At 47.9% G+C, this 26,967-nt stretch overlaps 2 protein-coding genes across 16 annotated transcripts in view; one reads left to right on the top strand and one right to left on the bottom strand.

Annotated features, from left to right (window-relative positions):
• Positions 1–10,986, top strand: part of PPFIBP2 (PPFIA binding protein 2) — a 138,865-nt gene extending 127,879 nt beyond the window's left edge. For 2 of the 11 annotated variants that reach the window (XM_021675113.2, XM_021675112.2), the window contains 9 exons: positions 2,247–2,397; positions 2,663–2,774; positions 3,011–3,099; positions 3,394–3,516; positions 4,708–4,833; positions 5,539–5,727; positions 6,890–7,066; positions 9,300–9,365; positions 10,570–10,986. In XM_021675113.2, coding sequence (XP_021530788.2) covers positions 2,247–2,397; positions 2,663–2,774; positions 3,011–3,099; positions 3,394–3,516; positions 4,708–4,833; positions 5,539–5,727; positions 6,890–7,066; positions 9,300–9,365; positions 10,570–10,641 — 1,105 coding nt within the window. In that variant the 3' untranslated portion in view covers positions 10,642–10,986. Of the gene's footprint in view, positions 1–2,246; positions 2,398–2,662; positions 2,775–3,010; positions 3,100–3,393; positions 3,517–4,707; positions 4,834–5,538; positions 5,728–6,889; positions 7,630–9,299; positions 9,366–10,569 lie in introns of those variants that run through there. The other 9 variants (XM_064365217.1, XM_064365216.1, XM_021675117.2 and 6 more) reach the window with 7 other exon arrangements.
• A 2,245-nt stretch (positions 10,987–13,231) lies between these two features.
• Positions 13,232–22,356, bottom strand: LOC105720300 (NADH-cytochrome b5 reductase 2). Of its 5 annotated transcripts, none has more exons than XM_012456727.2 (9): positions 21,797–22,356; positions 20,829–20,972; positions 20,545–20,617; positions 17,711–17,817; positions 17,292–17,421; positions 16,606–16,689; positions 15,855–15,940; positions 14,605–14,704; positions 13,232–13,696 (listed from the first exon to the last, which is right to left on the bottom strand). In XM_012456727.2, the coding sequence occupies exons 1-9, from the start codon at positions 21,815–21,817 to the stop codon at positions 13,524–13,526; spliced, it is 918 nt and encodes a 305-aa protein (XP_012312150.1). In that variant the 5' UTR covers positions 21,818–22,356; the 3' UTR covers positions 13,232–13,523. The 5 variants fall into 5 exon arrangements, with proteins under 5 accessions (XP_012312150.1, XP_064221288.1, XP_012312152.1 ...); XM_064365218.1 differs by lacking the exon at positions 21,797–22,356 and adding an exon at positions 21,501–21,580; XM_012456729.2 differs by lacking the exon at positions 21,797–22,356 and adding an exon at positions 21,523–21,578.
• Positions 22,357–26,967: the final 4,611 nt, after the last annotated feature.

Raw genomic sequence — 26,967 nt, 5'->3', positions numbered from 1 at the left:
GTGAATCATGAGGTCAAGAGATCGAGACCATACTGGTCAACATGGTGAAACCCCGTCTCTACTAAAAATACAAAAAAAAAATTAGCTGGGCATGGTGGCGCGCGCCTGTAGTCCCAGCTACTTGGGAGGCTGAGGCAGGAGAATTGCTTGAACTGAGGAGGCGGAGGTTGTGCTGAGCCGAGATCGTGCCATTGCACTCCAGCCTGGGTAACAAGAGCAAAACTCTGTCTCAAGAAAAAAAAAAAAAAAGATAAAAATAAAAAAAATTGTGAAGATAAAACTTTTTTTTAACTATTGTCATAAAAGATAAAGATCAGTCATACTAGAAGAAAGACTAAATCAACCATCTGTTTTCATAGAAAGTATTATAGATTGTGGACATATAAAGAAGCAGTCAAACAGTATGCACCCAAAATATGAGAGTAAAAAAGTACTATATCTGGATACAGTGGCTCAGACCTTTAGTCCCAGCTACTTGGGAGGCTGATGTAGAAGGATTGCTTGAGCCCAGGAGTTCAAGGCTGTAGTGAGCTATGATTACATCACTACACTCCAGCCTGGGCAGCAGAGCCAAACCCCATCTCTAAAAATAATTAATTACTAAAACCCTGTCTCTAAAATAAATAAATATCCCATCTCTAAAATAATAAATATCTTGTCTCAAAAAAGAAACTATAGAGGTATATCTACCTTTTATATAATAAAATATTAATATTTCTAGATTTTGTGATTTTTTCTTCAGTTTTGCAAAACTTGCAGTTTTTGTGGCTTGTCTTCTAATTCTAAATATTCCTTTTATTTCTAATTTAATATTTAGATTTTATACTTTTTTGAAATTTTATAAGTTCCAGGCCTCATAAAAACATTTTCAGGACCCGTGAAAGCCCAGGCTCCAGGTTGCAATTGATCAGTCCCTGCCCCAGGATATACATCATCTCTAGCAATTATTCTAAAATGGAGCTTTCTTACCATGTTTATCCTTTAAGGAATTCCCTAACTTTAAGAACAGTTCGACCAGACATTAAAAAAATACGTTTTAATGTAGTATGTTAGGGATGCTTTGAAGGAATCTTTCTGGTCTTTGAAGGAATATCTAGTCTTCAATATTCTATAAATCCCCACTTATGAACAGAAAGTTGCACTGTCAAATCCTCCCCTCCTAAAAAAATGACTCCATTGGGATTTTTAGTATGCTATTAAATTCATCCTTTAAATGAAGAATGGATGTCCTTAAGAATTGACGGCTTTATAAAACCCAGTCATTCTGTCTAGGAACATAATCTAGCTTTTCATTTATTCATGTCTTTTTTATGTTGCTCAGTTGACTGTTGTAGTCAACACCTCTCCCCACCCCTGCAATCCCCACACATAATCACACAAGGCCAAACATCCCTTGTTAAGGCAATCTGTAGGCGTTTTATAATGTTGGTTGCTACGAGTGGAATTTTTAAATTGTTTTAACAGAAGCATTAGTATCTGTGCATTGATGGTATTAGAAAATTGTTGATCTTTGTATGTAACATATACCTTACATACGTTTATATGTGTATTTCATAACTGGCCACCTTAATGAGCTCTCTTGGGTTTTCTAAATGGACAGTCCTATCATCTGTAACAAATGGCTTTTTTTTTTTGTTTCTGCCTTTCTAATACCTTTACTTCTTGTTCTTATTTATCTCTAGTACTGGCTACGACTCTCAGACCAGTGTTGTTAGTACTGATAAAACACATATTGTCCTTTTGTTGACTTTAATTTGAATGTTCCCATGTTTTGTTAATATGTAAGGTGTTAACTGTTGACTGGAAAGTTTTTGCTTTTAGTTTTGGGTGTTGTTTTCGGTTTGTTTGTTTTTTTAATGTTGAGAACTGACCCTCTTAAATGCTAAGAAAACTAGTTTTCTAAGCATTTTCCTAAAAAGATGATTCCTCCTAATGAGGCCACAGCTCTGGGCTTGTGGCATGTATACGTGTGTATGTGGACCTAGGGCATATAAACGTGATCTCAGGAGGATCATATAGGCTGCCCCATCCTCTAAGTAGCCTGAGGTTTGAAATTCAGATCTTGTGTTACTAAGGAAACTCTAGGGCCTACCTCATGTGAGTCTGCTGTAGTGGAATTTTGTTGAATAAAATCCCATGATGGAGGTTGTTTGTTAAAAAAAACAGTTCTTTTTTGTGAGACATGATTAGATTCAGAACCTCAGCCTCTCCCACTAATAGGTATATGCTGTTCTCCTGCTTCCCAGTGACACCAACGCCCCCTTTGCCCAGTGGAGCACAGAGCGTGTGTGTGCGTGGCTGGAAGACTTTGGCCTGGCTCAATATGTGATCTTCGCCAGGCAGTGGGTGTCTTCTGGCCACACTTTACTGACAGCCACCCCTCAGGACATGGAAAAGGTAAGGGCTGAGCTTGGGGAGAGGAGACTCCCATTTCTCCCTAAACCAACGCCTGGGGAAGCCAGGGTCCGCCACTCCCCTCACACACACAAGAGGATGGATGGAGGAGGCTGAAAGTCCCTCTGTACCTGCAGGTTGGCATCCTAGGGCATGGTACAGAGATCCACTGTCATACTCTCAGAGCATCTCCACCCAGACACAGCTTTCTTTGAGGTCCAAATTTCATGCCAAAATTTCACATGTGGTCTTCACCTTTTAATTTCAGGAGCTAGGAATTAAGCACCCTCTCCACAGGAAGAAACTTGTCTTAGCAGTGAAAGCCATCAACGCCAAGCAGGAGGAGAAGTCTGCACTGCTAGACCACATTTGGGTGACACGTAAGGACAGGAATATATGTATTAAGTATGTTTCTGGCAGCAACTAAGGGTAGAAGTAATTTCCCTGTTAAATGGTTACCTCAAAGACAGCCGTCTCCTTGTAAAAGGCAGAGGAATTACCAAACATTTTGGGGAATAAAACTGGAACCTCAAAATATAATTTGCTCCCCTTTCTTGGCATCTGCATTCTCTCATTCTCGTGAATCCTGACACATCTGGGGTTTTTGTATTTGTAGGGTGGCTTGATGATATTGGCTTACCCCAGTACAAAGACCAGTTTCATGAATCTAGAGTTGATGGACGAATGCTGCAATACCTGACTGTGGTGAGGACTTTTTCTTTAAATATTTCAGTGGTGCCTCCGAGCACCCAGCTCACATGTACCCATGGTGGTTATTTTAAACTTTATTCCATATACTCTTATGGCCTTGAAGTATTATCGTTTGTCACAAAAATGGTCCCAAGTAGCAGAGTACAAACCACTGTAATAAGCTATGGGTGTCTCCACGTGCGCCTTCCTGAAATGTGGTTGACTTGTCTATGTTTGGTCTGGGAAGGGGCATCAGGGGTCTTTTGCCACTTTGGAAACTGGTTTATCAACCAAACTTTCCTCTTTCAGAATGATTTACTCTTCTTAAAAGTTACCAGCCAACTACATCATCTCAGCATCAAATGTGCCATTCACGTGCTGCATGTCAACAAGTTCAACCCCCACTGCCTGCACCGGCGGCCAGCTGATGAGGTGAGACCATGATAATATCTCTCCAGGTAGCTCTGAGCCAGGACCCCTGCAACATCAAGCAAGAGAAAACAAGAATGACAGCATAAAAGCACTGTTTTGGGGATCATCCTGCCTGGGTTTCTTTTGTTTTCTCGTGCTTCATGGTGCCCCAAACACCCGTTACCTGTACTCTGTGTCTGATAGTAGCCATAGCCCTCTAAGCTCCCACCCTCCACGTGGGGAGACACGTGCTATAAAGTCATCACAGTGATAAAAGGAGATGAGGAGATGGTGCAAAGGCGAGGGGAAGGGAAAGACAAAATGGAAACATAGGTGCCACAGTAGAAGAGAGGAGAAGGGACAGGAGAGGGAAGAGGAGCCCATAGAAGCTAGACATTTCAGAATAGGTATCCCTACTCATAGATCCAAAAGTAACTGATCTTCAGGCCCAGGTATAGGGGATCCATGAACAGTCTTGCTAGAGAAGAAATAGTATAGATAACTAACAGCACCCCAAGTCATGATGAAATAACTGATTATGTTCCATGAACTTTGGAGTTCTTGGTGGACCCCAAAACTGAAGATTGTCAGTCACATCCTATCTCCTCTGTTCCTGGGAACTAGGTCTAACCCTGCTATAGAATTAACTCAGCTTCCTGGGAGATTAAAAACTGCTACCTTTGCCATCTATCTTCTATTTTCTCCTTATTCAACAAACGTGTTTTGAGTGCCTTGTATATATCAGGCACAGTGCTGTGCATTTTTAAGACCACAATGCTACATGAGAGCACTTAGGAATAAATATCCTAAGGTGTGCTCCCCTAAAACAGTTGGCCACACCAGGGAGATCTTTCTTCTATAAAACACTTGAATTGTAATTGGTGGTCATCTTTAAAGTTCTGTTGAATCACTGAAAGAATAACTATAATGTCCTCATTTATTTGTCTCAAAGTTAGCCAGAAAATGAGGAAGTAACAGAATGCTGGATTCAGATGTCTCAGTGTGGAAGATCTTGCAAGATTCAGTGGGAGCTCTATTTCCTGGAAACTGGGGAGGCTGCTGCTGTGGCAGATGGTGTGGGTCACCAAGCTTGAGGGTCTTCTATTGTTGTGCTGCATCTGGGGCCAGGTCACTTAGAGGGGCTGACTCCACAGAGGACCATGGTGGGACCTATTAAGCCTAACTTCCTCACTCTCCTTCTCCCTCTGACAGAGTAACCTTTCTCCTTCAGAAGTTGTACAGTGGTCCAACCACAGGGTGATGGAATGGTTGCGATCTGTGGACCTGGCAGAGTATGCACCCAATCTTCGAGGGAGTGGAGTCCATGGAGGCCTCATTGTGAGTGGATCTCTGGCCTAACCCACCTGCCTTGGTGCAAATGGGATATTCAGAAACTTATTAAGGAAAATACATAAAATCTAATTTAAAAAATCGGTACTTCATCTCAAGCTCTTGAATAATTTGACATCTCAAAGAAAGTATTTTGATAACTTGTCCTTAAGAATTAATACCTCATGGAAGCAAGATGCCTTCTGGAAGCACCTCCTTGGCATCAGACCTGAGGATTTTAGGTCAATGGGTTGCATGAGGACCAACACTTACAAGGCAGGTCCGCCTGTCCTGAGGGAACAGAGGGGCTGGGGAAGGGACAGGAAGGCCATAAAAATGCAGTTTCCCACTTGCTGCAGTATGATCCTTATCACTACTCAGATCTGTCAAGTTGCAAAGCCAGAGGGAAAATGAGGAAGTGTGGTGGCTTGGATGTCATCCAGGGGAGACCGTGGGAGACAGCCTCACCAAGAGGTCCCAGTTCTCTGCTGGTCTGTGAAAACAAGGTGGTGGTCAGTCAGCAAATGTGCTAGTGTCTGCTCAGAGCCAGGCCGTGTGCCAGCCAGTGGGAGGAGTGGGACTCAGAACAAGTGAATGAGCTCCTGCCCCTGCTCTGGAGGTGCCCCCAGCCCCAACAGGCCAATCTCTCGGCATCCCCCACCTCGAGCCATTTGTATTTGCCCCTGGCCAGATTTGTCTGTGGTTCCTTCTTAGATCTTGGAGCCACGCTTCACTGGGGACACCCTGGCTATGCTTCTCAATATCCCCCCACAAAAGACGCTCCTCAGACGCCACCTGACCACCAAGTTCAATGCTTTGATTGGTCCAGAGGCTGAACAGGAAAAGCGAGAGAAAATGTCCTCACCTGCTTACACACCACTGACCACCACAGCCAAAGTCCGGGTGAGTTGCAGACCCTTTCTGGGTGGGCCCTGGGCTGCCTCCTAGACCTCCAGCACAGTGCCTGACTCAATGCCTATAGCCAGAGCAGCGTGTGCAACCTGGACAAGGAGGCCCTTCCAGCTTCTGCTGTGGTCCTGTGGGCTGTTAGGCCAGTTCTTTGTGAAGCCAGTTCTCCACCGATTTTGAGTCCAAGGAAGAGAGTTCAGGTTTCTTTAGAAAATAGAAAGTATGTGCAGGAAGCACCTATCCTCAGGTGGCTTAGAGCTCATCCTCCACCCCACTGCTCCTGTGACTCATCTTGCAGAGCAGAAGTGCTCCGAGTCTAGCTTTTCTTCAGTCAGACCCGCCTACATGACACAATGCCATGGGATCTTGGCCAAAGCTGTCCTGCTGGCATAGGAAGTACTCCCATTGGAAGCTGGTCTCATCTGTCTTGTTTTGTGAAGTGGCCAGCACACAGATGCCCAGAGGTCCCAAGGTCTTCCAAGCATCAACACTACTCATTGGGGCTCCCAAAATCCCACACAGCCCTTTAGACCTGCCTGAGCCACAGTATTCTCAGACCACATTCTTCCCAGACTGTAGACCCACAGGCAACCCCTGGAGGCCAGGCTGATCCTATACCTGGTAGTGTTGATGCTTAATGCCCAGCTACAACTCATGCACAGACCTCCTTCCCCAAGGGAGCAGGACAGGAAGTGTGTCTGGGGGAGTCCGGCAGAAACAGTGCTGGGTGACACTAGGGCAAGGAGCAACCTGGGGCTATCCTACGTGCCTTTAGATGTTGCCAGGTGCTAAGATGGGAAGGGGTTGGGGTGCCAGCAGCTATAGTGAGGCAAGTTCTCTGTGCTTGGCCTCAAGTGCAGATCTCAAGTACTTTCTAAGGGAACTCCCAGTTCTTCTGTGGAAATAAGAAAGTCACTTTGGTGGGGTAGCCAGGCATGAGTTTCAGGCATAGTATTTGAGGAGCAGCTCTTGTTCAAGTTTATTTACCTGTTGCCCTTTTCTCAGCATAGAAATTGCTTACAAGAGCTCTGTTTTGTTCAGTCTTTCTAGGAGCAGTTTACATGATTGCTTTCCTTGTGGGCCTGCTCTTAAGTATACTGTCAGTCATATCTGCATACTGCCTTGATTGCATAATCTTGCATTTGCTGTGTTTTAGCCAAGGAAACTAGGATTTTCACACTTTGGAAACATAAGAAAAAAGAAGTTCGATGAATCGACAGACTACATTTGCCCAATGGAGGCTGGTGACGGTGTCAGTGACAGTCACAGGTTCTACAGTGGCTACCGGGGCCTCAGCCCCCTTGATTCCCCTGAACTGGATGGGCTGGACCAGGTGGGACAGATTAGCTGATGCCCTTATCACCTGCCCTCTCTGTGCACCCTGAGAGCTCACAGTAACACCATGTGTGTCACCATATAACTGCACCTCACCCCCGCACGTGTGCATGACTCGCAGAGAACATTCCAGCAATTGTGTACCCCTGGGCCAGTCTCTCTTTGAACCCTGAGGGTGGCCAGGATCTGGATTTGCATCCCTAAGGGGCCAGGCTTTGGGGATCATTGCCAAAGATGGACTCAGGAGGAAAGACACTTAAAGACACTTTTACATTTCTCATAATTCTTGATGTCCATCTTCACCACCAGTGGAAACACACGAACTTGGGCGCAGGTCCAAAGACCATGGACACTCCCACGAGGCTCAGCTCTCAGGCACCTCCCGTGCTTCAGTAGAGGGAAAAGCTCAAGTGCCTTTGGCCCGTGGACCACAATGTTGGCTGAGATCAAAGGGATGAGCAACAGGGACTTCTGCCACAGTGGCAGTGGAATTGTGTTGTGCCTTACTTCAGAGGTGGTCTCTTCTTTCTTGTAATAAAAACAATATTTATGTGGAAAGCAGGCAGCGCAATGTACCTTTAACTTTGTTGGGGAGAGCTGAGAGTATCTGGAAATGGAATCCTACCGATTGCAGAGCTGAAGAGCCGATGGCACCGAGCCTGGTCCTCAGCCAGGTGCACACTCAGGATTCACCAGGCGGGGTAGAACAAGGCGAGACCCCCCTCCTATATCCTGCAGAAGAGGTCTATGGCCTCGCTGCTCCAGAATTTGCTTCCCTCTGTGAAACAGAGGGGGCTTCGTGTCTCATGCACGTCCTGACTGTAGGGCACATCTGTCGTGCAGATCTCAAAACTGGTTTTTCAGTGGCCTGAGCGCCCCCACCTCAGTGAAGGGGGTGGTGGGGAGACTAGAAGGGCACCTTGCTGGAAAGACTGTTCTTTTCATGTGTTTTGCTGGCTTCTCTATTACTAGCTTAGCCAGGCTCATAACTATGGGTGGGTGCTGGTCTGTGCTGGCGGAACTGGAATAGATCTGTCCCCTTACTTTAGGGGCTGACTGACTGATAATGGCTCCTCCAGATGGGCCTTGTCTGGCTGGGACTAAGGGTGAGACGTGCCTTGCCAGTCTGGGCTCCTGGTCAGGAGACTGTAGTTTGCCCCTAAGCAGCGTTTGGCTCCCCTCAATACCCTGGGCCTCATCACAGAAGAGTAACACCACATCACCGCTGTCTGATGGCCTGGGCATGACGTGATGACCCCATTGTAGCACTCTGATTCTGTCCCAGATGGAGGCTATGCTAAGATTTGCTTCTTAAACTACCAGCAGCCTCAGGCATGGTCTGTTGCCGCAGGCCACCTCCTGGAGGTGAGAGATGTGGGGACTGACAAGCTTGCCAGCTGGCAGTGCTGCTGTTAGATCCTGGTACCCAAGTCCACTGGATGACAAGTGTGCATTCAGGCTGATGCCGGGCCATTGCAGTTGTAGAGCCAGTCAGGGCAGGCTTTGTCCCTTGTTTCTTATGTTGCGGTACAGAGATCTCGGCATGTGCCTGTTTTCAAACCCTGCATGAAACTGTTTTGCCATTGATTCTCTGCACCCTCAAGTAAGTCCTGTTCCCTTTGTGTGCTTTAGTTTTTCTACCTATAAAACGAGGGAGGGGTTACACTTGGTGCCCTCCAAATTTACAGAGAATGCTTCCAAATCTACAGTGCCTAAGTAGGTTTAGGGAAGAAGGAAGAGACGAGCATTACCTGAGAAGGAGGGGGAGAAGGGAGGCTCTTGAGTAGTGGGGAGGATGGCCACCTATACCAGGGCATTGGTGTCTGGGCTCTGTTGCCTGGTTAGCATGGGTCTATTTAGCATCCTGAAGATGTTCATTCCTACTGCTCTCTGCTCCTGGAAATAGCTGGAACACTGACCACATGCAGAAGGGCTGCTTCTGACAAGCCCTGCCTATGTCCTGCCTCTATGTATCCTGAATGCTAGTTCCCAGTGGGGCCCTAGGAAAGGTGTGCATGGAGTGTGGGACATTGATGCCTTTCCCCAGGAACAGAAGCAGCATGTGCTTCACCCACCTGTCACTTCTCAGGGCCTGGCCCACTCCTTGCCCATCCCTCCAGGGAAGCATGCCCTGGAGAAGCCAGGCTTGAGCAGGACAGGACTTGCATGCCAACTCTCTGAATCACGAGCTGCATCCATGTATGCTGACCAGGCTGCTGCCCATTTTACAGATGGCACCTTCGGAAGGTACCGTGACGCAAATAGGGCTCCTCTCCCAAGACATTCACCGCCTTACGGTAGGACTCGGACCCTCTCCCCACAGTCACACTGGTGCCAGGGAGGCCCAGTGAGTTGGTATGGTGGTGTACAAGGCCTGGGGGACAGCAAAGAAGGGTGCTCGGTGCTGGGGTCACAGCCTGAGCCTGAGCCAGCCCTGAGGCAGAAAGCAGCCCAGGGGCCTCCTCCGTTGGCCTGTTGCTGGATCTTGAGCCCCTGCCGGCAATGGTTCATGGGCCTTTAGCCAAAGCCAGCTAAAGCACACTAGGTCTCAGGTCCTCTTCCCAGGCTCAGAGGTGAGGAAACCAAGATGCTCAGCAGCTCTGGATCACCTGTCTCATCAGCCTATAGCCCAGCCTGCATCCTGTCCTGGTGGACGCTTCTGCCCTCTGCCCAGAGACACATGCATTTCCTAGCTTGCCTCTGACTTTGGGGATATCACAAAGTGGTTGCAGGCTTGTGAGCACATCTTGGCATGCCTGAAAGGACAAACCATATCATGGGGAAGCAGCTTGGCCTCAAAAAGCAGCTTTGGAGTGTGGCTCAAATCCCTGCTCTGACTTTACTAGCTCTGTGACCTCAGGTGCCATTCTCTCCTGAGCCTTGGCTTAGTTATCTGTAAAGCAGGGCTAATGGCATCCTCCTTGCCAGGCTTACAGGCAGACTAGAGCTGGCAGGAAAAGCCAGCCACAGAGCACAGGATTTGTTTTTGAGGGCCCATAACTCCCAAGGCCTTTTAGTTCTTGGACATCCCGTCACTGGGCCTGTCGGCTGTAGTGTCTGTTCCCATCAAGGCCCCGTCACTGTACTTTGCTTGCTTGTCCAGCAAGGCACATTGGGAAGACAGGACAAGGACAGGGATACAAGAGTCTCCTTGTATCCAAGGACAAAACAGCAAAGTCTCACTGACTCCAAACAGGATCACTTTTATTTAACTTTTTTATTTATTGGCCCATGCATGAATCTGCCCATACTTGCCCTTATGATCTAGGCCTTTGGTGGCCTGAAAATAGGAAATGTATTTCTAAGATGAACAATTTATTTTTATCTTAACAGTGTGTTTATTCTAACATAACACTCAGGGTTTCTCGGGACACCATAAACTTATAGTGCACATGCATCAGATGCAGCCCTCACCCCAGGCCCTCTGCTTCCCATGTAGCTGCTGCAGGGCAGCCTGGACCAAAACTCTGTTTAACTGCCCCTTCGGCTGTGTCCTTTCAGACAATGCTGAGCCAGGACCAGCTGCTGAATGACTCTCGCCTGCCTGTCCCCAACTCTGACGACTGGAGATGACTCTCTTCGTGGCTGAGAGCCCAGGGAGGCACGTGTGGGGGCCCAGAGCCTTTGCTTCTGTGGGGAGCTGGCAGCCCCCTCTGCAAGCCCGGTTGGGGCTGGTGTCATGGGGTGGCCCCAGAGTCCACGTGTGTCTTCGACCGGGCTGTGCTCTTCACCACAGGCTTCATACCTTTTGTACTTTTATACCCGGACTGCAGACCACTTTTGTGGGAGGGCAGTGAGTTATCAGCACACAGACTCAATGCCTCGTTCTATTTCTGGTGACAGCCTGGAGGCTCTCACACCCGAGGGGAAGAGCTGTTAGTTCATAAAACCTGCTGGAAAAAAAGTTCCAAAAAACTGTTTTGAATGTTCTGTAGTGACTGCATTTTGTGACATGATCACCAGGAGCTCCCTCCGGGGCTGCTTCACAGGAACGTGCCTTTCCATTCACGGGACTGTGGCGGGGCAAGGTGGGTGTTTAGGGTGGGAGTGGGAAAAGCATGAGGCACCTTTCCACAGCCCTACCTGACTCCACTCCCCTCATCTGCAATGGGTATCAGTGCGACCTCCTAGCATCTGAGCAGAAGCGAGCCCAACACCAGGCCCTGCCCTCTCCCTCCACCCAAGCTGACACAGCCTCCCAGGCCTTGCCCTCCAAGCAGCTCAGGCATAATGTCTGATTAAACAGCACCCCCCAGTGGAAGGCCCTCGGGCACCTCAAACTCCAGGTTTCCACCGAAACTCACCAACTTCCCAAACCTGTCTGTTTCCTCTCCAGACACTCTTTAGTCTTTCCTCCCTCCAGGCGTCTACTCAGGCCCTTCCCTCACTGGGGAATGCATTTTTCTCCTAGTCCCCTTCATGAGGCACAATCCTGTCTCTCAAGGCTCGGCAAAGAGACCATCTCTCAGGAAGCCTTCCCACATGATCCAGTTAGAGGTCAGCTCTCCCACGTGTCTGCCCTTGAGCCAGAGCACAGCTCACCTTGAAGTCCCTTGTCGTCTTGCTATACCGGATCCTCACCACTAACCTGGAACACTTGCTCTGGGCTGACTCCTGTACAGACAGCCCTCCAGTTGCCAAGGAGATCCATGCTCCTAAGTTCCCCATCCACACTCCATGTGTGTGGTATGTACCTTCCATGCTGGGGCCAGAGATAGAGGCATGAATGCTAAGGTCTCTGCCTAAAGGTGTTTACAGTCTAGTGGGGGAGTACAGACCAGTTTCAAACAAGACTGTCCCAAAGGTTACAGATGCTCCAATATTAGTTTTTTTGCAGCCTAAAAGAGCATGTTGTCATTTTTAATGGGGGTTTGGGGAAGGAGTATGAATAGGTTCCACGGAAGAGGTGACACTTGAATTTGGAAAGATGAATCATACTTCCCCAGGTATGCCGAAGGGGAAGGGCATTCCAGGTAGATTTGAAACAGCCTAGCACAACCTAGGAATTGCCAAAAGTTGGTAGGCTAGAACATGGTTTCTTGGCCTCTGTGCTGCTGTCGCTTTGGGCTGCATAATTCTCTGTGATGGAGGCTATCCTGTGGCTTTTGAGATGTTTAGCAGCATCCTTGGTCTCTACCCTGTAAATGCCAATAGAGGGTAGATGTACCCCTTCTTTGCACCCCAACCAACATGTCTTTGGACTTTGTCATATGTTCCTGAGCAGCAAAATTACCCTCGGTTGAGAACAACTAGGTGAGAGAATGGTGTTGGAGTTGAGGGCCCAGGGAAAGAAAAACCTGATAAAGTCAGCAGGAGCCAAATCAAGAAAGGCCTTGGGAGCCAGGCCCTGGAGTGTGTCCTGGAGAGATGGGGTGGCCAGAGTGGGGACTCCCTTGAAAGCAGTGAAGGATCCCCAAGGAGGCAACTGAACAGGTGGATGGGTTAGGTTGGCCACCCCTCTCTTCCACCCCCACAGGCCCTCTGTGAGGCCATCTCTGTGCTTGGCCACCTGAGGGCAAGACACAGCTGTACAGAGAGCTCCCCAGAGCCCTGTTCCTCTCCTCTCTCTCCTCCCCTCTCCCTCATGCACATGCACACTGAGTAACAAATCCAGTGACATCAAGTTCCAACATTGCCACCATTATGCCAGTTTTTGTGAAAAGGGGAACAACTCAGAATAAAGCAGACCCAGGTTTAAGGCCAGCTTTGCTACCTACTGGTTGAATGACCTGGGAACACAGTCCTCAAGTCTCAGTTTCCTCTTCTATAATTTGGAGAACAAAATCCCTACAGAATCTCTGGCTAGTTATGAGACTTCTGAAACAGGGCAGAAGCAGCTCTACCCACTCACAGGTAACAGAGCAGCAGTGTGTCATCCTGGCCATGAACCGCAGATGGCCACGTGGTCACTCATATCATTTGGGTTTCATGATACAAAGGATTGAAGGCACAGTTTCTGAAACCTGATATTGAAAGTTGAGAAGTTTCTGTATATAACCACCCCTACCATGCCATGGAGAGAGTCTTGAGAGTTGATGTGACCCCACTTGGATTTTTTGGGGAATTGCCCTGACACTTGCCAGTTCTGACCCCCATGGGCATGCAGAAGCCAACTCACAGGGCAGGCCAAGACCTCCTGATTGCCTACCAGGTCCCGCACAGAGCCACACTTCATGGGCTATCCGCTTTGTACTTGAGTTTATTTCACAAAAGCACGGAGAAAGCTACTGAAATGGAGCTCTTTCCACCCTCCAAGCAAGGAGGACTCAGCAGCCCGTCTCTAACCCCTTGAGTCCTTCTTGTCAAGCCCACACCCAAAAGAGAGGAGAACCAGTGTGTGCACACGAGTGCATGGCAAGGCACTTTTGAAAACATCCCAGTTTAACGTGGTAAAATTGAACTCACTCTGAAACAGATGAAAAGGGACATGTAAATTTGCTGAGCACATGGAGGTGTTAGTAAGTGAAAATCATGTCCTGGGTATAGCCCAGCATCTCCAGGTTAGGGTGAGCTGCTGTTTGGATCAGGAGTGGTGGGCCACACACCAGAATGAGCGTGGACTTCCCTGGAGGAGGAAGGTGCTCTTTGATCATGTCGGCGGTAACAAAGCCTGAGCTGTACTTCCAGTCTGAAATGAAGCAGATGCAGGAAAACGCTATGGGATGCCAGGTGGAGTTCCTGACTCCAGGCCGCCTGCACACCCACCCTCAGCCAGGGAGGAGGTGACAGGCTGCTTTACAAGGCTTAGAAGTCGTTGTAGTACTGCTCCCTGCAAAAAGTCTCAGAACTGGTAAATAGCCCTCTGCAGCAGTCACTCCAGGACCCAGGCTCACTGCAGGGAACCTGAGGCCCCCTCCTCCGGTGTCTGTCAGCTGTCAGCATTGACAAGGAAAGAGAATACAATGAGGTATACCGAGGTGTGTGAATCAATGCAGCCAGCTGGAGTTGTGCAGCAGGGTGTGGCCTGGTGTTGGTGGAACTGCTCAGAATCGCTCAGTTGGGTAGCTCACTCTGCTGAGCAGGGAGCTGTATGAAAAGCAGGAACAGCTGGGTGCAGTGTGGGGTGCTCTGTGCACCATGGTTGCTGGGATGCTGTTTGGGGCTGCAGCAGATGTCTGGGGGCTCAGCATGTGAAGACTGCTGTCCAGGTAAGGTGGGTGGTGAGGGGTGGCGTGAGTGGCCGTAAGCAGATGTGTGAGTGTGAAGGGGTCAGTGCCCATATTAGATGTGTGTGTGGTGGCTGTGTAGAGTTGGGTGGCTGTTCAGAGTGGCCAGGGGCAGTGTCCCTTTTGATGTTCAGTGTGGTATGTGGGGTGCTGCTGGTATACTGGACACCTGCTCTTGATTGCCCTTAAAAGCAAGCCATCCCAAATCCTCTCTCCCTCAATTTCTCGCATTTCCCATTTGAGGCCAAAACCCAAGACTTCACCCCTACGTCTGGTCCTATAAAACAAAAACAAAGAAACAGAGACCAGTCCTCAAAGTAGTCAAGGGTTGAAGCTGACCCGTGGTGGGTGAGGGCATTGGATATCGTACCAATGGGAGGCCTGTCCAGGGTGTACCACAGGTCGAACTGGTCTGGGCGAGTCTTGGCAATTTCTTCAAGCTCCTTTCTGACCAAGATATCCTCCTCTGTCTAGAAAAGAAGCAACACTAGAAAAGCCCCTCCAGGGCCATCCTGTTGTTCCCCAGACTGACTACACTGGTCAGGACACTCTTTCCAAAGCTGCCGCTACTCCAGCTGGAGTGCTCGCTGCCAACTCCCAGGGCAATCAACAGTTCTGCTGCTGCTCCTGCAGACCAAACCCTCTGTCTTGTGGATGGAGTTGGTGGTAGGATGTAGGTTCCCACAGAGCTGCAGTGACTGCCTCCAGCTAGAAGGACCTTAGCCAAGCACTGGCCAAGGTGGCTTCACTTAGAGCTCCAGCCCTACCTGCTACATCTACACTGAGCTCTAGCACAGCAAACTCAACTGGAACAAGCTCAGTGCAGGCCCAGGATCTTCTGCAAGAAATGTAATGGGCTCAGAAAATCCTGTGGTAGAACAGCACTAGATATGTGAAGGAGAGGAAAACAGTCTGGAGCTTCATTTGGGGAAAAAGGAGCCAAAGCCAAAAATAACCTGTCCCAGCCTCAAAGATACTGCACAGAAGGCCTGGATCTTAAAACTCTTCATGATTCTCATCCCAGTAATTCCACTTCTGGGATTCTGTCTTAGAAAATAATCTAAAAGTAATCAAGCGTAGGCACAAATATTCATCACCATATTATTTATAACTGAAAACAGCTTGAATATAGAAGTTAGTAGATTATGGTGCAACTTGATAGAGACTATGATGAAAATATTTATAAAGCATCTTAATGAGAAGAAAATGCCTGTGTGGTAATGCTGAGTGAAAAAAATGCATATATAAATTAAAAATATATAGCATATATAGAAAAAAGACAAAAATAAGTAAACATATTTATATTCTGTATTTTCTGAAATGTCCACTGAGGACATCTGTAATTTTGTACTTAGCAAAAATACAGCAATACATACTAAGGAAGAAAGGAGTGCTCCGAGCTCAGGGTTGGTTGAGGAGACACAAAAGAGTTAAATACAAGCAAAAAGCAGGCCTGGACTCAGCTTCGCCAGCTGCCAGCAGCTTTGTTGATCCCGCTAAGCCCTCCCACAGCCACAGGCACCCAAGCAGCATGAGCTCAGTCAATGGAGGAGAAATGAAAACAAGAGCCCAGCTCAGCAAACATTCCATCCTACCACTGCAAGCTCAGCAGGAACTGACCTGGTTGGCAAAGATGAGGGACATCCTGGTCCTGTCATTGGGGTCCTTGGTGATGTGGCGAATGAGCTGCAGCATGGGTGTGATTCCTGGAAAACAGTGAGCGGGCAGCCAGCTTTCTCCCCATCTCTGAAGCCCACAGTCCCTGACCTGCAGCAAGCTTCATACCTTCCTCTGGCCCCAGTTATCCTTTTCTCACTTCTGTCCCCAAAACTCAAAGTGGAGAACAGCCCTTCATTTTGATTTTCCTTTCTAATGCAACAGTAAGTCAGAGGTCTTTCTCATTTTCATATGGCTGGATGGAAAGAACACTCTAAGCTCTTCAGTGTCCCCATTCATCAAACAGTAACGAGGAGCAGATGTGATACTTTTCAGAGTGCCTATTATGGTGCCTGGCACTTTGTGTGTCTCCTTCAAGACTGTTCTCTTCCTTCAGGCATTCATTTTCAAGGGATGGGGAGAGTCAGGCTTGAACTGGATCCACAAGCTCCTGGGACAGCATGGGTGGACCTGTCCAGCTTGGACCCCAGCCTGACCTGTAAGGTCCCCACCAAGGCTCCTCAGCAGCCACCATATTGGTTAGGGGAAGCAGGGCACACAAGGTCAGTTTCAAGACCTGTCACTGGTTCATCCTTCCCACCTACTACAGCTAGGGGAGAAATCTCTCATGTTGTACCTTCTAAGATCAAATAACTTCCAAGTCAGTATGGTCTCAGGACTCGCTCTCTGAATGGAGACCCTAGAAGACCCTTACCTGTGCCCCCAGCAATCATTCCCAGGTGGTGGACCAGTTTTTTTTTAGGCTCACTCGTCTGGTCTGGTCTGATTCCAAGATTCCCTGGAAACACAGAATGCTTATGACCTCTGCAATTCTTGCCTAAGAGACTGCAAAAGATCATCGACATTCCTTGGGACTCCCAGGAGGCAGGTCCAACTAAGGGGATTGTCTGCGCCATTTTAAGCCAGAGAAGTAGGCCAGGGCAGTCTCCTCAGCTAGCCCTGGTGCCCCAGTGCACAAAGCAGGAATAGAGCCTGGGCCTGCTCAGGGAATCGATGGGCCTTTTGTTCTGAGGAAGAGGAGCAAGCTGAAGTTAACAAAGAGACTCAAAGAGCATTCTCACCCACAGCCGTGAACCAGTTAGTAAATGATGGCTATGTGAGTAGTATTAGCAGGCACCATTTATGTATCAGGCATTGTGCTGGAGATATTAATACAATGATGAGAAAACACCACATCATTCCCCTACCTTAAAAAAGCTTACAACCTCATGAAGTGGATGTGTGAATGTAGGACAAGTGTGGTTATTATGCATTGTATGTGAATGAATGAAGACTAAGGACAAACCCATGTGACTCAAATCTGAGGAGTGTACTAGAACTGAATCATTGCAGGAATCTTTACCCCCACGTCTGGAAGCCCAGTGTGAACCCCTCCAGTACCTGGCCCATGGTAAAACAGGCGTCCCTTTGGCCCTCGAAAAAAGATGGTATCCCCGATTTTCATGTTCTCCAAATACTGAGTCATCTTCCCACCTTCAGGATATTGGGGGTGTACATTTTTGAAGTAGATCTGAAAAGCAAGGCAGCACTGCTTTCATATTCCCAGACACAACGCCACAGCCACACACAACTAGAAAATGCATTTACTGCTGGAAGCTTTGCAGAGAAAATGTTCTGCTCACTCAATTGCTATAAGCAATCCCTGAAGATGAAGCCGCCACAAGGTTAACTGTAGCTTCACTACTGGAAAGCCCTGTCTAGGGCATATGTCCCTCAGAGAAAAAGCACTGGCCCTCCACCCTACCACCCTCGATGGGCTTGGAAGCATGAGGCAGCCAGACATGGTAGGCACTATTCACCTTTATAATTAGGTCCACAAAGCCTCTGTCATCATCACTGGAGACAGGCGTGTAAGCCCTAACCACCAATTCATTATCAATGTTCGCCAAGAGCTGGACATAGTTACCTATAGAAAAGGCATCAAGCATTGAGTCAAAGCACATCTAGCTTAAACAAGGCCCAGGAATAAAGGACTGAGCTTCAGTGAAGGGAGCAAATTCTGGGGCAGAATGTAAAGGGGGCGGAAAGGAGAGAGCAGGGAAGGAACCCAAATCTGGAATGCCTGGATCCTAGGCCTGCCCTGCCTCCCTGTGTTACCCTAGGCAAGTTAATTCATCTCTCTGGGTTTTGGTCTCTTCATCTGTAAAATTGGGATGATATGCCTGCCCACCTGTGATCATAGTGTAACTTCTTTTTGGAGCAGGAAAAGATCATTAAAGTTGGAGAGTGATTATTAAAAATTACAGAATGGGGTCGGGCATGTTAGCTCATGCCTGTAATCCCAGCCCAGAGGTGGGTGGATCACTTGAGCTCAGGAGTTCGAGGCCAGCCTCGGCAACGTGGCGAAACCCCACCTCTTAAAAAAAAAAAAAATTAGCCAGGTGTGGTGGTGCATACCTGTAGTCCCAGCTACTTGGGAGGCTGAGGTGGGAGCATCACCTGAGCCCAGGAGGTCAAGGCTGCAATGACCATGGATTCCAGCCTGGACAACAGAATGAGACTCTGTCTCAAAAAAAAAAAAAAAATTACAGAAAGGAGTATTTTTTCAAGAACATGGAGTATATTTTCAAGAAAAATATGTGGCCTTCACAAACTCATTTCTTCCTAAACTGGATGAATCACTGGGGTCTGTAAATAAATTACAGCTACTCCATTTGAATCCTGGTACCAGGCACAGAGCAGGCCTGGGCTCACAGATACTACAGGGCCCTAGAATTTGGGTACCCATGGAGCAAATGAAGCAACAATATCATGTCTTCCTGGCCTGTGGCCTTGTGAGGAGTAGCAGTGAAATTTTAAACCATGTAACTCTGCCCTTAATGGGCAGAATTTAATTAACCAGGTGTGGCCAGAGACCTATGGATCATGACTACATCCTAGTGTCAGATGATACACTGGGCAGCTACGACCTGTTGGATCCAAAATGCGAGACTCAAATTACTAAGGCAATTAGTGGCAGGGACAGGAGTGCAATCAAGAGATACTAAGAGCTTGAGGCAAGAGAAAGATACCTAACCCTAACCCTAACCCTTGACTAACTTCCTGTATGTAGTCAGTTTCTATTCCCTTAGTTTCTACTCCCTCAGAAACTGAGTGGGCTACATACAGGAAGTTAGTCAAGAGACAAGGAAGATGGAATAGAGTTATGGATAGAAACCAAGACCTAAGGTGCAGGGAGAAGGAGGCAGGAGGAGAAAAAAGCAGACAGAGTAGGCACTAGAGCGGACGGGCCCTGAAGCTGATTCAAGGGCATGAGCCAAGTCTTTGAGGTGGCCCTGAAGCTTGAGGCGTCAACACCCTCAGCTCAGAACAGGCTCAATGACTCTGGTCATGGTCCCTCTGGGCACCAGGGATACCCAGGAATAAGTGTCTGAGACACCTAGCTTCCTTACATGAAACTAGAAACGTGGAAAAGCTCTTTCATATGCAGCCATCTAGTCCTGGCCTGTGAGTGTCTGCAGGGCAAATGAGGATCCCTGGCTGGTCCTTCAGGCCCCATCTCTAGCTGACTTTATTTCCACTGAGCTGGTATGAAGCAGTGAATTTTGAGGCCTCATATTAGAGCCTCTAATCAGAGGCCTCTACATTACCTTGTCCCACTAACTTTGCACTGCCTATACCAAGGCTGAGGAGATAGTGGGTCAAAGCAGTTTCTAAGAAATTCTATTTCTCAAAGGTTTTCATTCTTTTAAGCTTCCTGCCAACAGGACTGGCCTGACAGGCCGAGCAGAGAGCTGGGAGACCGCAGGCATGATAATGAACTCTCATGCATAGAAAGGGAGGGAGGGAGCAGCAGGGAGGCTCAGGGCGCAGCCAGCTGGCTAGGCTGTAATCTCACCATCTGATAGAGTTATGGTCAAGGTTTTGTCCTGTGCATATAAGACAAAGAGGCCATGGAGTAGGAACCACCAGGCAGAAGCAGCACTAGTAGACTGTACAAAGCTTTTCTGAATCTCTGATTTTACCAGAAGTTTTCTACTACACTAAGACTGACTCAGCTATCTAGCGGTGTGACAGATTAGAAATGGGATAACTCAACTCTAGGACTGCTAGGGCTGGTATCCACAATTCCTAGGGCTGGTCCCTCCTGACATGGGCCTGAGGCCCCTGCAGAGAATCTAAGTGACAGTGGGGGCAGGGGGCACCTGACTCATTCCTGCCTACCTGCACATTCTGGGCCTTTCCCCTGAATGGTTCCTCCCATCCCTCCCATGTGCACAACACTCTGCATTTTCTCAATTTTCATATCCATCAGTCACGCTACTTTCACAGGTAAGGTAGGCAGGCAGGCCTCAGAGACCCCATTTCATAGACTGACTCTCAGAGAGATTGAAGGACTTCCCTAAAGTTGCCCAGCAAAGAGCCTTCCATGAGATCTTAAGCCTCTTGCTTTAGGTTCACTTCTTTTCAGTGCTCACTGAGGTACCACTCTTGTGTCAGCCCAATTAGAACAATGAAAAAAAGAAATGTACCGTCCCACATCCATCTACCTATGTCCCTGAGCTGACATGGCTCAGGAGGCACATGAGGGCATCTTCCACACTTCAGGACGTAGGAAACCTGTGTTTCTGTTAGGAGAGGAGGTCCTAGCCCCTGGAGGCCCAGTCCTGGTGATGACCCAAGTCCTGCTCACCTACAGGAAGCCCTAAGACATGGTCCGGCGAAGGCAGTCCAAAGCGGAACCTCCGGGTGTTGTGGCTGATTTTCTAATAAAACAAAACATAGGCAGGTTCTGTCAGCTTTCTAGAAGCCTTGCTGGGCAGCTGAGATGCCTGGGAAAGGAGGTCCGTTTGGCGCTATTCCAGCACCTGCACACAGGGTGGCAGGGAGTGAACCGGAGGCCATGAGATGACTGACTGTCCTGCCATCTCAGCCATCATCCACTTACTGCCTTCCACCCACAGGGTTGCCCATTACCTCTTTCTCAATCAAAGGCAGTGAGTACTTGGCTTCACGGTCCTGTAAGGTGACAGGCTCTCTCCTCCTGGAGTTCATGCTCTTCAGGACCAACACGAGCACAGTGACCCCAATGACGGTGATGGCCAGAAGCAGGGATGGGTCCTGGCAGACACAGTGTGAGCAGAGCACCTCAGGTCTTGCACGCCCTGAGCAGGGCAGCTCTCAGGCACAACACACCCTCCCCACACCAAAGGCACAGAAGCTGGGCTCCGCCTGAAGGAAACAGGCAGAGGGAACGGTAGTGACACAGTAGGTGGCTGGGACCGCCTGTGGTGGCCCCGAGGGTAGGGAGGGGTCAGTTGCAGGTCACACAGGCAGGATGTTTCAGGCGCCTGGACCGGGCCGCACACATGGCCTGGGGTGCTCAGCTCACTAGGCCCCTCCTGGCCACAGCCAAAGGTTCCCACACTGGGCAGCCCTTCCTTGAGGTGGAGGGGGAGGACATTACCCGTAACACACAATCCGGAGTGAGGGGCCCAGTCCCTAAAGACAGAACTTGGGTGCGTAGCTCTAAGGGGTGCCCCGTGACTTAGGGCCTGGGAGCTCCCCAACACTCTCCAGGACAGGGCGAAGGGGGCCTGGGCACTCAACTGCCAGAGACTCGGCCAACCTCCCCGCATCTGTGTCTACCCGGCAAGGCCGGCCAGCTCACCTCCCGACGCAAGCCTGGCGGGGAAAGGTTCGTCTCCTCCAGCTGGGGCGCTGGAGTCCCCGCCCTCACCACGCCTTCCGGAATCCCAGCCGTCCCGCCCGGCTCCCCGCCCTTCGCGGTCCGGCCCGCGACCTCTCCCCCGCCTCCCGCTCTGGCTCCGCGCAGCCCGGGAGGTCGCTAGTCGGCTTCCGCACCTCCCGCCTCTTTCCTTCTGGCAGTCGCGACGGAGATACTTCTTAAATACCCCTTAAATACACCCCGCCGCGGAACCCACCCGGAGTGAGACGCCCAACATGTCGTCGAACTGGGGTTGGCCGTGGGCCGGGGGCCGGTGCGCGGTTCCCCCGCGGGACGGCAGACTCGTGGCGCCGCCCTGAAGCTCCGCCTGGCGGACGGGGAACCGGCCGAGACCAGGACACGCGCGCCCAGGCGGGCAGAGGCGCGGGCGGACCCCGCAGGCGGGGACCTCGGCGGCTGGCCAGCTCCCTGAGAGGGACCGGGCTCGGGGGGTTCTCACTCGCGAGCCGCTGGCTGTGGACCAGCCCTCCCCCCAGGGCAGCGCGCGATCCCGAGTCTGGCGGGGCGCTGAGCGGGGGCGTCCTCGCTGCGCGGCCCCTCTGCATCCTGGCCCCTTCCCTGCACAAGCAGAGCTGCCACACTGAGCGCTCCTCAGCTTACTTCAACTCGGAAAGGTTGGAGAAGGCCGTCTGGGTGACCGGGCAGAGGGGGATGCTGGTGAAACAAGAATTCAGGCAGCTCCAAAGAGCGCATGAATGTATTCATTCAACAGGCCTCTCGGGCACCTGTTCTGGGCCTGGTCCGGGGCGGGTGTTTGCGGGTGGGGCCGAAGCGAGGGGTGTCGCCGAGTTGAAGGCATTTACTCAGAGCGCTCAAGCGTTTATTCGTTTGCTGGTTGGGAGAAAGGGAGGACAAGAGCCCCGCGCCGGGAGCGGAATGACAGGCATAGTTAGAGGATCTTCACGGTGCATTTTGGAACCTTGGCAATCCCGCCCACCCTTGATTACAGACAAAGGCAATTCCTGCCTCGGGACCTGCGTGAGGCAGAGAAGCCCAAAAGCAGATCCCCACCTGTTTGGGGCTGATGTAACAAAGTACCACAGACTGAGCGGCTTAAACAACAAACATTTATTGTCTCATAAGTCTGGGGGCTGGAAGTCCAAAATCAAGGTGTGGGCTGAGTGGGTTCCTTCTGAGGGCTGTGAGGGAAGGATCTGTTCCATGCCTCTCCTCGGTTTTTAGGTGAGGGGCCAGGAGAAGGGGCATCTTATCCCTGTGTCTCCACATTTTCTTTTCTCTATGTGTGTCCCTGTGTCCACATTTCCCCTTTTATGAAGACACCAGTCATATTCAATTAGGGTCCATCCTAAAGACCTTGTTTTAACTTGATTACCCGTGTAAAGGCCCTGTCTTCAAATAAGGTCACGTTCTTAGGTACTGGGGGTTAGGTCTTCCACATAAGAATCTGGGGGTGAAAACAGTAACTCATAACACTTTACCAGTCCTCACCCCCAAAACACACACCACCACAGGCTAAATAAATACTGCATGAATGAATTAAAAAACTTAATTTTCTCTCTTTGATTTAATCAAATGCCTTTACTTTGCATTTACCTGCAGGTGCTTGGATATTATTGTCAGATATTTTAATTTTTGACAATGCGATGAGTGTAAAATGATGTTCTGGGAACCCAATTTGCATTACCTAACAACTGCTAATGAGGTTGAACACTTTTCACATATTTATTTCCCATCGAGTTTACTTTTTAGAAAAAAAAAATGCCTGCTCATGATTTTTGCTTATTTTTTTGTTGTTGAGTTGTCTTTTTCTTATTAATTTTTAGGAGTCTTTTATATATATTTTAGATACCCCTTCTTTACCAGTTGCATGGGTTACAAATGTTTTCTTGTAATTTGTAACAATCTTTTTTTTTCTTTTTTCAGAAAGAGAGAGAGAATAGGAAGGAGGAAAAAGGAAGAGAAAGAGAGAGAATGGGGAGGAGGGAGAAGGAAAAGAAAGAGGGAGAGAGAATGGGAGTATTGCTTTCTTGCTCAGGCTAGAATGCAATTTAGTAATGGGTATTGAAAACCTCTTTTATACTGATAATATACTTAATGATGTAGTCAGGAAGGAATAAGGGAAGAAGATAACAAACAAACAGCCAACCAATATTTAATTTAAACCTATGAAATGCTATGCGATTACTGAGGAGTGATTTACTTCCAATTATATAGTCACCTTTGGAATAGGTGTGAGGTGGTAATGTATGTTTTGTGTATTTGAAGTGGAGAGTTCTATAAATGTTTATTAAGTTTACTTGTTCCGGGTCTGAGTTCAAGTTCTGAATATCCTTGTTAATTTTCTATCTCGTTGATCTATAGAATCGTTAGCTCTTCTTGTTGCATTGATCCTTTTGCCATTATGTAATGTCCTTCTTTGCCTCTTTTGATCTTTGTTGCTTTAAAGTCTACTTTATCAGAGGCGAGAATTGCATCTCCTGCTTTTTGTTTATTAGTTTATTTTTACTCTCTGTTTGATTGGTAAATCTTCCTCCTTCTCTCTGAGTCTTTGTGTATTGTTGCATGTAAGATGGGCCCGGATGCAGCATACCGACGGGTTTTGGCTTTTTATCCAATTAAAATATATATAAGTTTAATACCGGCGTTTGATGCTAGCTGGCTGTTTTGCCCATTAGTTGATGTAAATTTTTTATTGTGTTAAAGTTCTTTGCTTTTTGATGTATTTTTGGAAAGGCTGATTTTGGTTGTTCCTTTATATGTATAGTGCTTCTTTCAGAAGCTCTTGTAAAGCAGGCCTGGTGGTGGTGAACTCTCTAAGTACTTGTTTGTTCGCAAAAGATTTAATTTTTCCTTCGCTCATAAAGCTTAGTTTGGCTGGATAGGAAATTCTGGGTTGAAAGTTCTTTTCTTTAAGGATGTTAAATATTGGTCCCCACTCTTTTCTGGCTTGTAGGGTTTCTGCTGAGAGATCTGCTGTAAGTCTGATAGGTTTCCCTTTATGGGTAACCTGACCTTTCTCTCTGGCTGCCCTTAGTATTTTCTACTTCATTTCAACCCTAATAAATCTGGCGATTATGTGCCTTGGGGTTGGTCTTCTTGAAGAATATCTTTGTGGTGTTCTCTGTATTACCTGGAGTTGAATATTACCCTGCCTTGCCAGGTTGGGAAAATTTTCCTGAATGATATCCTGAAGAGTATTTTCCAACTTGGATTCATTCTCTTCGTCACATTCAGGTACACCTATCAAACGTAAATTAGGTCTTTTCACATAGTCCCATATTTCCTGGAGACTTTGCTCATTCCTTTTCATCCTTTTTTCTGCATTCTTGTCTTCTCGTTTCATTTCACTGAGCTGGTCCTTGACTTCTGATATCCTTCCTTCTGCTTGATCAATTCGACTGTTTAAACTTGTGCATGCTTCACGAAGTTCTCGTGTTGTGTTTTTCAGCTCCATCAATTCACTTATCTTCTTCTCTAAATTGTCCATTCTCGTTAACATTTCGTCAAATCTTTTTTCAAGGTTCTTAATTTCTTTGCATTGGGTTAGAACAAGTTCTTTTAATTCACAGAAGTTTCTTATCACCCACGTTTTGAAACCTGCTTCTGTTATTGGAACACAGGTGTAATCTATTAAGCCTTGTTCCGTTACTGATGAGGAATTGCAATCACCTGTAGAGGGAGAGGCATTCTGATTTTGAGTATTCTCTACCTTCTTACGCTGGTTTCTTCCCTTCATTATATATTTGTCCGTCTGTCGTCTTTATAATTACCGACTTTCTAACTGGGTCTCTGACGTCCAACTTGTTGATTCCCTGCGCCGAAATCTGAGCAATCCACTGAGCCGGCCAAAACAGCGGTGTTAAGATTGATGGTGCTTTTCTGCCCGGGAATCTCCGGACTCTGCACCAAGAACTGGCGTGCTAAGGCACCAGCAAAACCGCCACGCCGGCCACAAGAGTCGCCCTGGCGACCCGTGGAGCTCCTCCACTGGGAATCTCCTGGTCTGTGAGCAACTAATATTCGTCTGAAAGTGTGGCGTCCTCTCGTTCTTTGTGCTTTCACTGGGAGGTACGTGCCCGAGCTGCTAATCATCAGCCATCTTGGATCTCTCTCCTTTTTTCTTTCTTTTCTTCCCACTTTTTTTGTGGGTAGGCTGATGAATAGAAATTTGAATTGCAATGTAACCACATGTACCAATCTTCAGTTTTTTTGCCTTTATGGTTAGTGATTTTTGTGACTCGTCTATTTCTACCCAAGCCCTTAAAGATATTCTATATTTTCCCCAACAAGATTTAGAGATTTTCCTTTCATATCTAAGTTTCTCAACCACGTGCAATTGATTTTTGTATAGGATGTGAGGAAGGGATACAATTTCATTTTTCCATATGGCTAAGGTGTTTTATTTAGTAACATTTATTGAATTGCTCACACCTGGCCACTGACCTGCTACCCCTGTCATATATCAGTTTTCATAGGTGTGTGAGTCTAGCTCTGGCCTCCTGGTTCTCTTACATTATCTAATTACCCAACTCTGTGGCAATACCACACTCTTTTAGTTATAGTAGTTTGTTTGTTTGTTTGTTTGTTTGTTTGTTTGTTTTGAGACAGAGTCTTGCTCTTTCGCCAGGCACCAGGCTGGAGTACAGTGGCGTGATCTCGGCTCATTGCAACCTCCGCTTCCTGGCTTCAAATAATTCTCCTGACTCAGCCTCCCAAGTAGCTGGGACTACAGGTGCCCGCCGCCACACCCAGCTAATTTTTGTATTTTAGTAGAGATGGGGTTTCACTATGTTGGCCAGGCTGGTCTCAATCTCTTGACCTCGTGATCTGCCTGCCTCAGCCTCCCAAAGTGCTGAGATTACAGGTGTGAGCCACCACGCCCTGCCAGTTATAGTAGTTTATAACAAGCATTTATGTCTTTCATTCTTATACATTCCTTGGATCTCAAGTCAGATATCACTCCCTTGGAAATGCCTGCTGTGATCCCCCAACTTAAGTACATGTACATATTATAGTCTGTTAAATTAAGTTTAATTTAAAGCTGCCTCCTTACATATTTTAGGTTCACCCTAAAAGTTTCTTCGTACATAGTGAACTGTAAGCTACTCTTGTACCAGTCATGGAGTTTTAGCTCATTATAAGCAGCCAACTGTTCAGACTGTTCAAATAAGGCAAATGATGAGCTGTAACCAATCCGGCTGTTTCTGTACTTCACTTATGTTTTCTGTACATCACTTTCCTGTTTCTGTCCATAAGTATTATACAACCATGTGGCAGCCCCAGAGTTGCTCTGAACCTATTCTGGGTCTTAGGGCTGCCTGATTCATAACTTGTTTTTGTTCAATTAAACTCTGTTAAATTTAATTTCTTTTCTTTTAACTATTCTATTCATAGATTTTTTTTTTT

The sequence above is a fragment of the Aotus nancymaae genome, unplaced genomic scaffold (assembly GCF_030222135.1).
Source record: "Aotus nancymaae isolate 86718 unplaced genomic scaffold, 86718_ANA_hifiasm-v0.15.2.pri h1tg000059l, whole genome shotgun sequence".
Classification (NCBI taxonomy): domain Eukaryota; kingdom Metazoa; phylum Chordata; class Mammalia; order Primates; family Aotidae; genus Aotus; species Aotus nancymaae.
Note: the sequence above shows the minus strand (reverse complement) of the source record. Positions and strands in the feature narration are given on the sequence as shown.

Excerpts from the sequence above, each read along its gene's own strand:
- LOC105720300 (XM_012456727.2), bottom strand. The coding sequence starts at position 21,817 with ATGTTGGGCGTCTCACTCCGG. Across the intron at positions 14,705-15,854 it reads CCCTCATCTTTGCCAACCAG|ACAGAGGAGGATATCTTGGT; the intron begins GTCAGTTCCTGC and ends CTTCTTTTCTAG. Across the intron at positions 13,697-14,604 it reads CCTGGACAGGCCTCCCATTG|ACTGGAAGTACAGCTCAGGC; the intron begins GTACGATATCCA and ends GCTTCATTTCAG.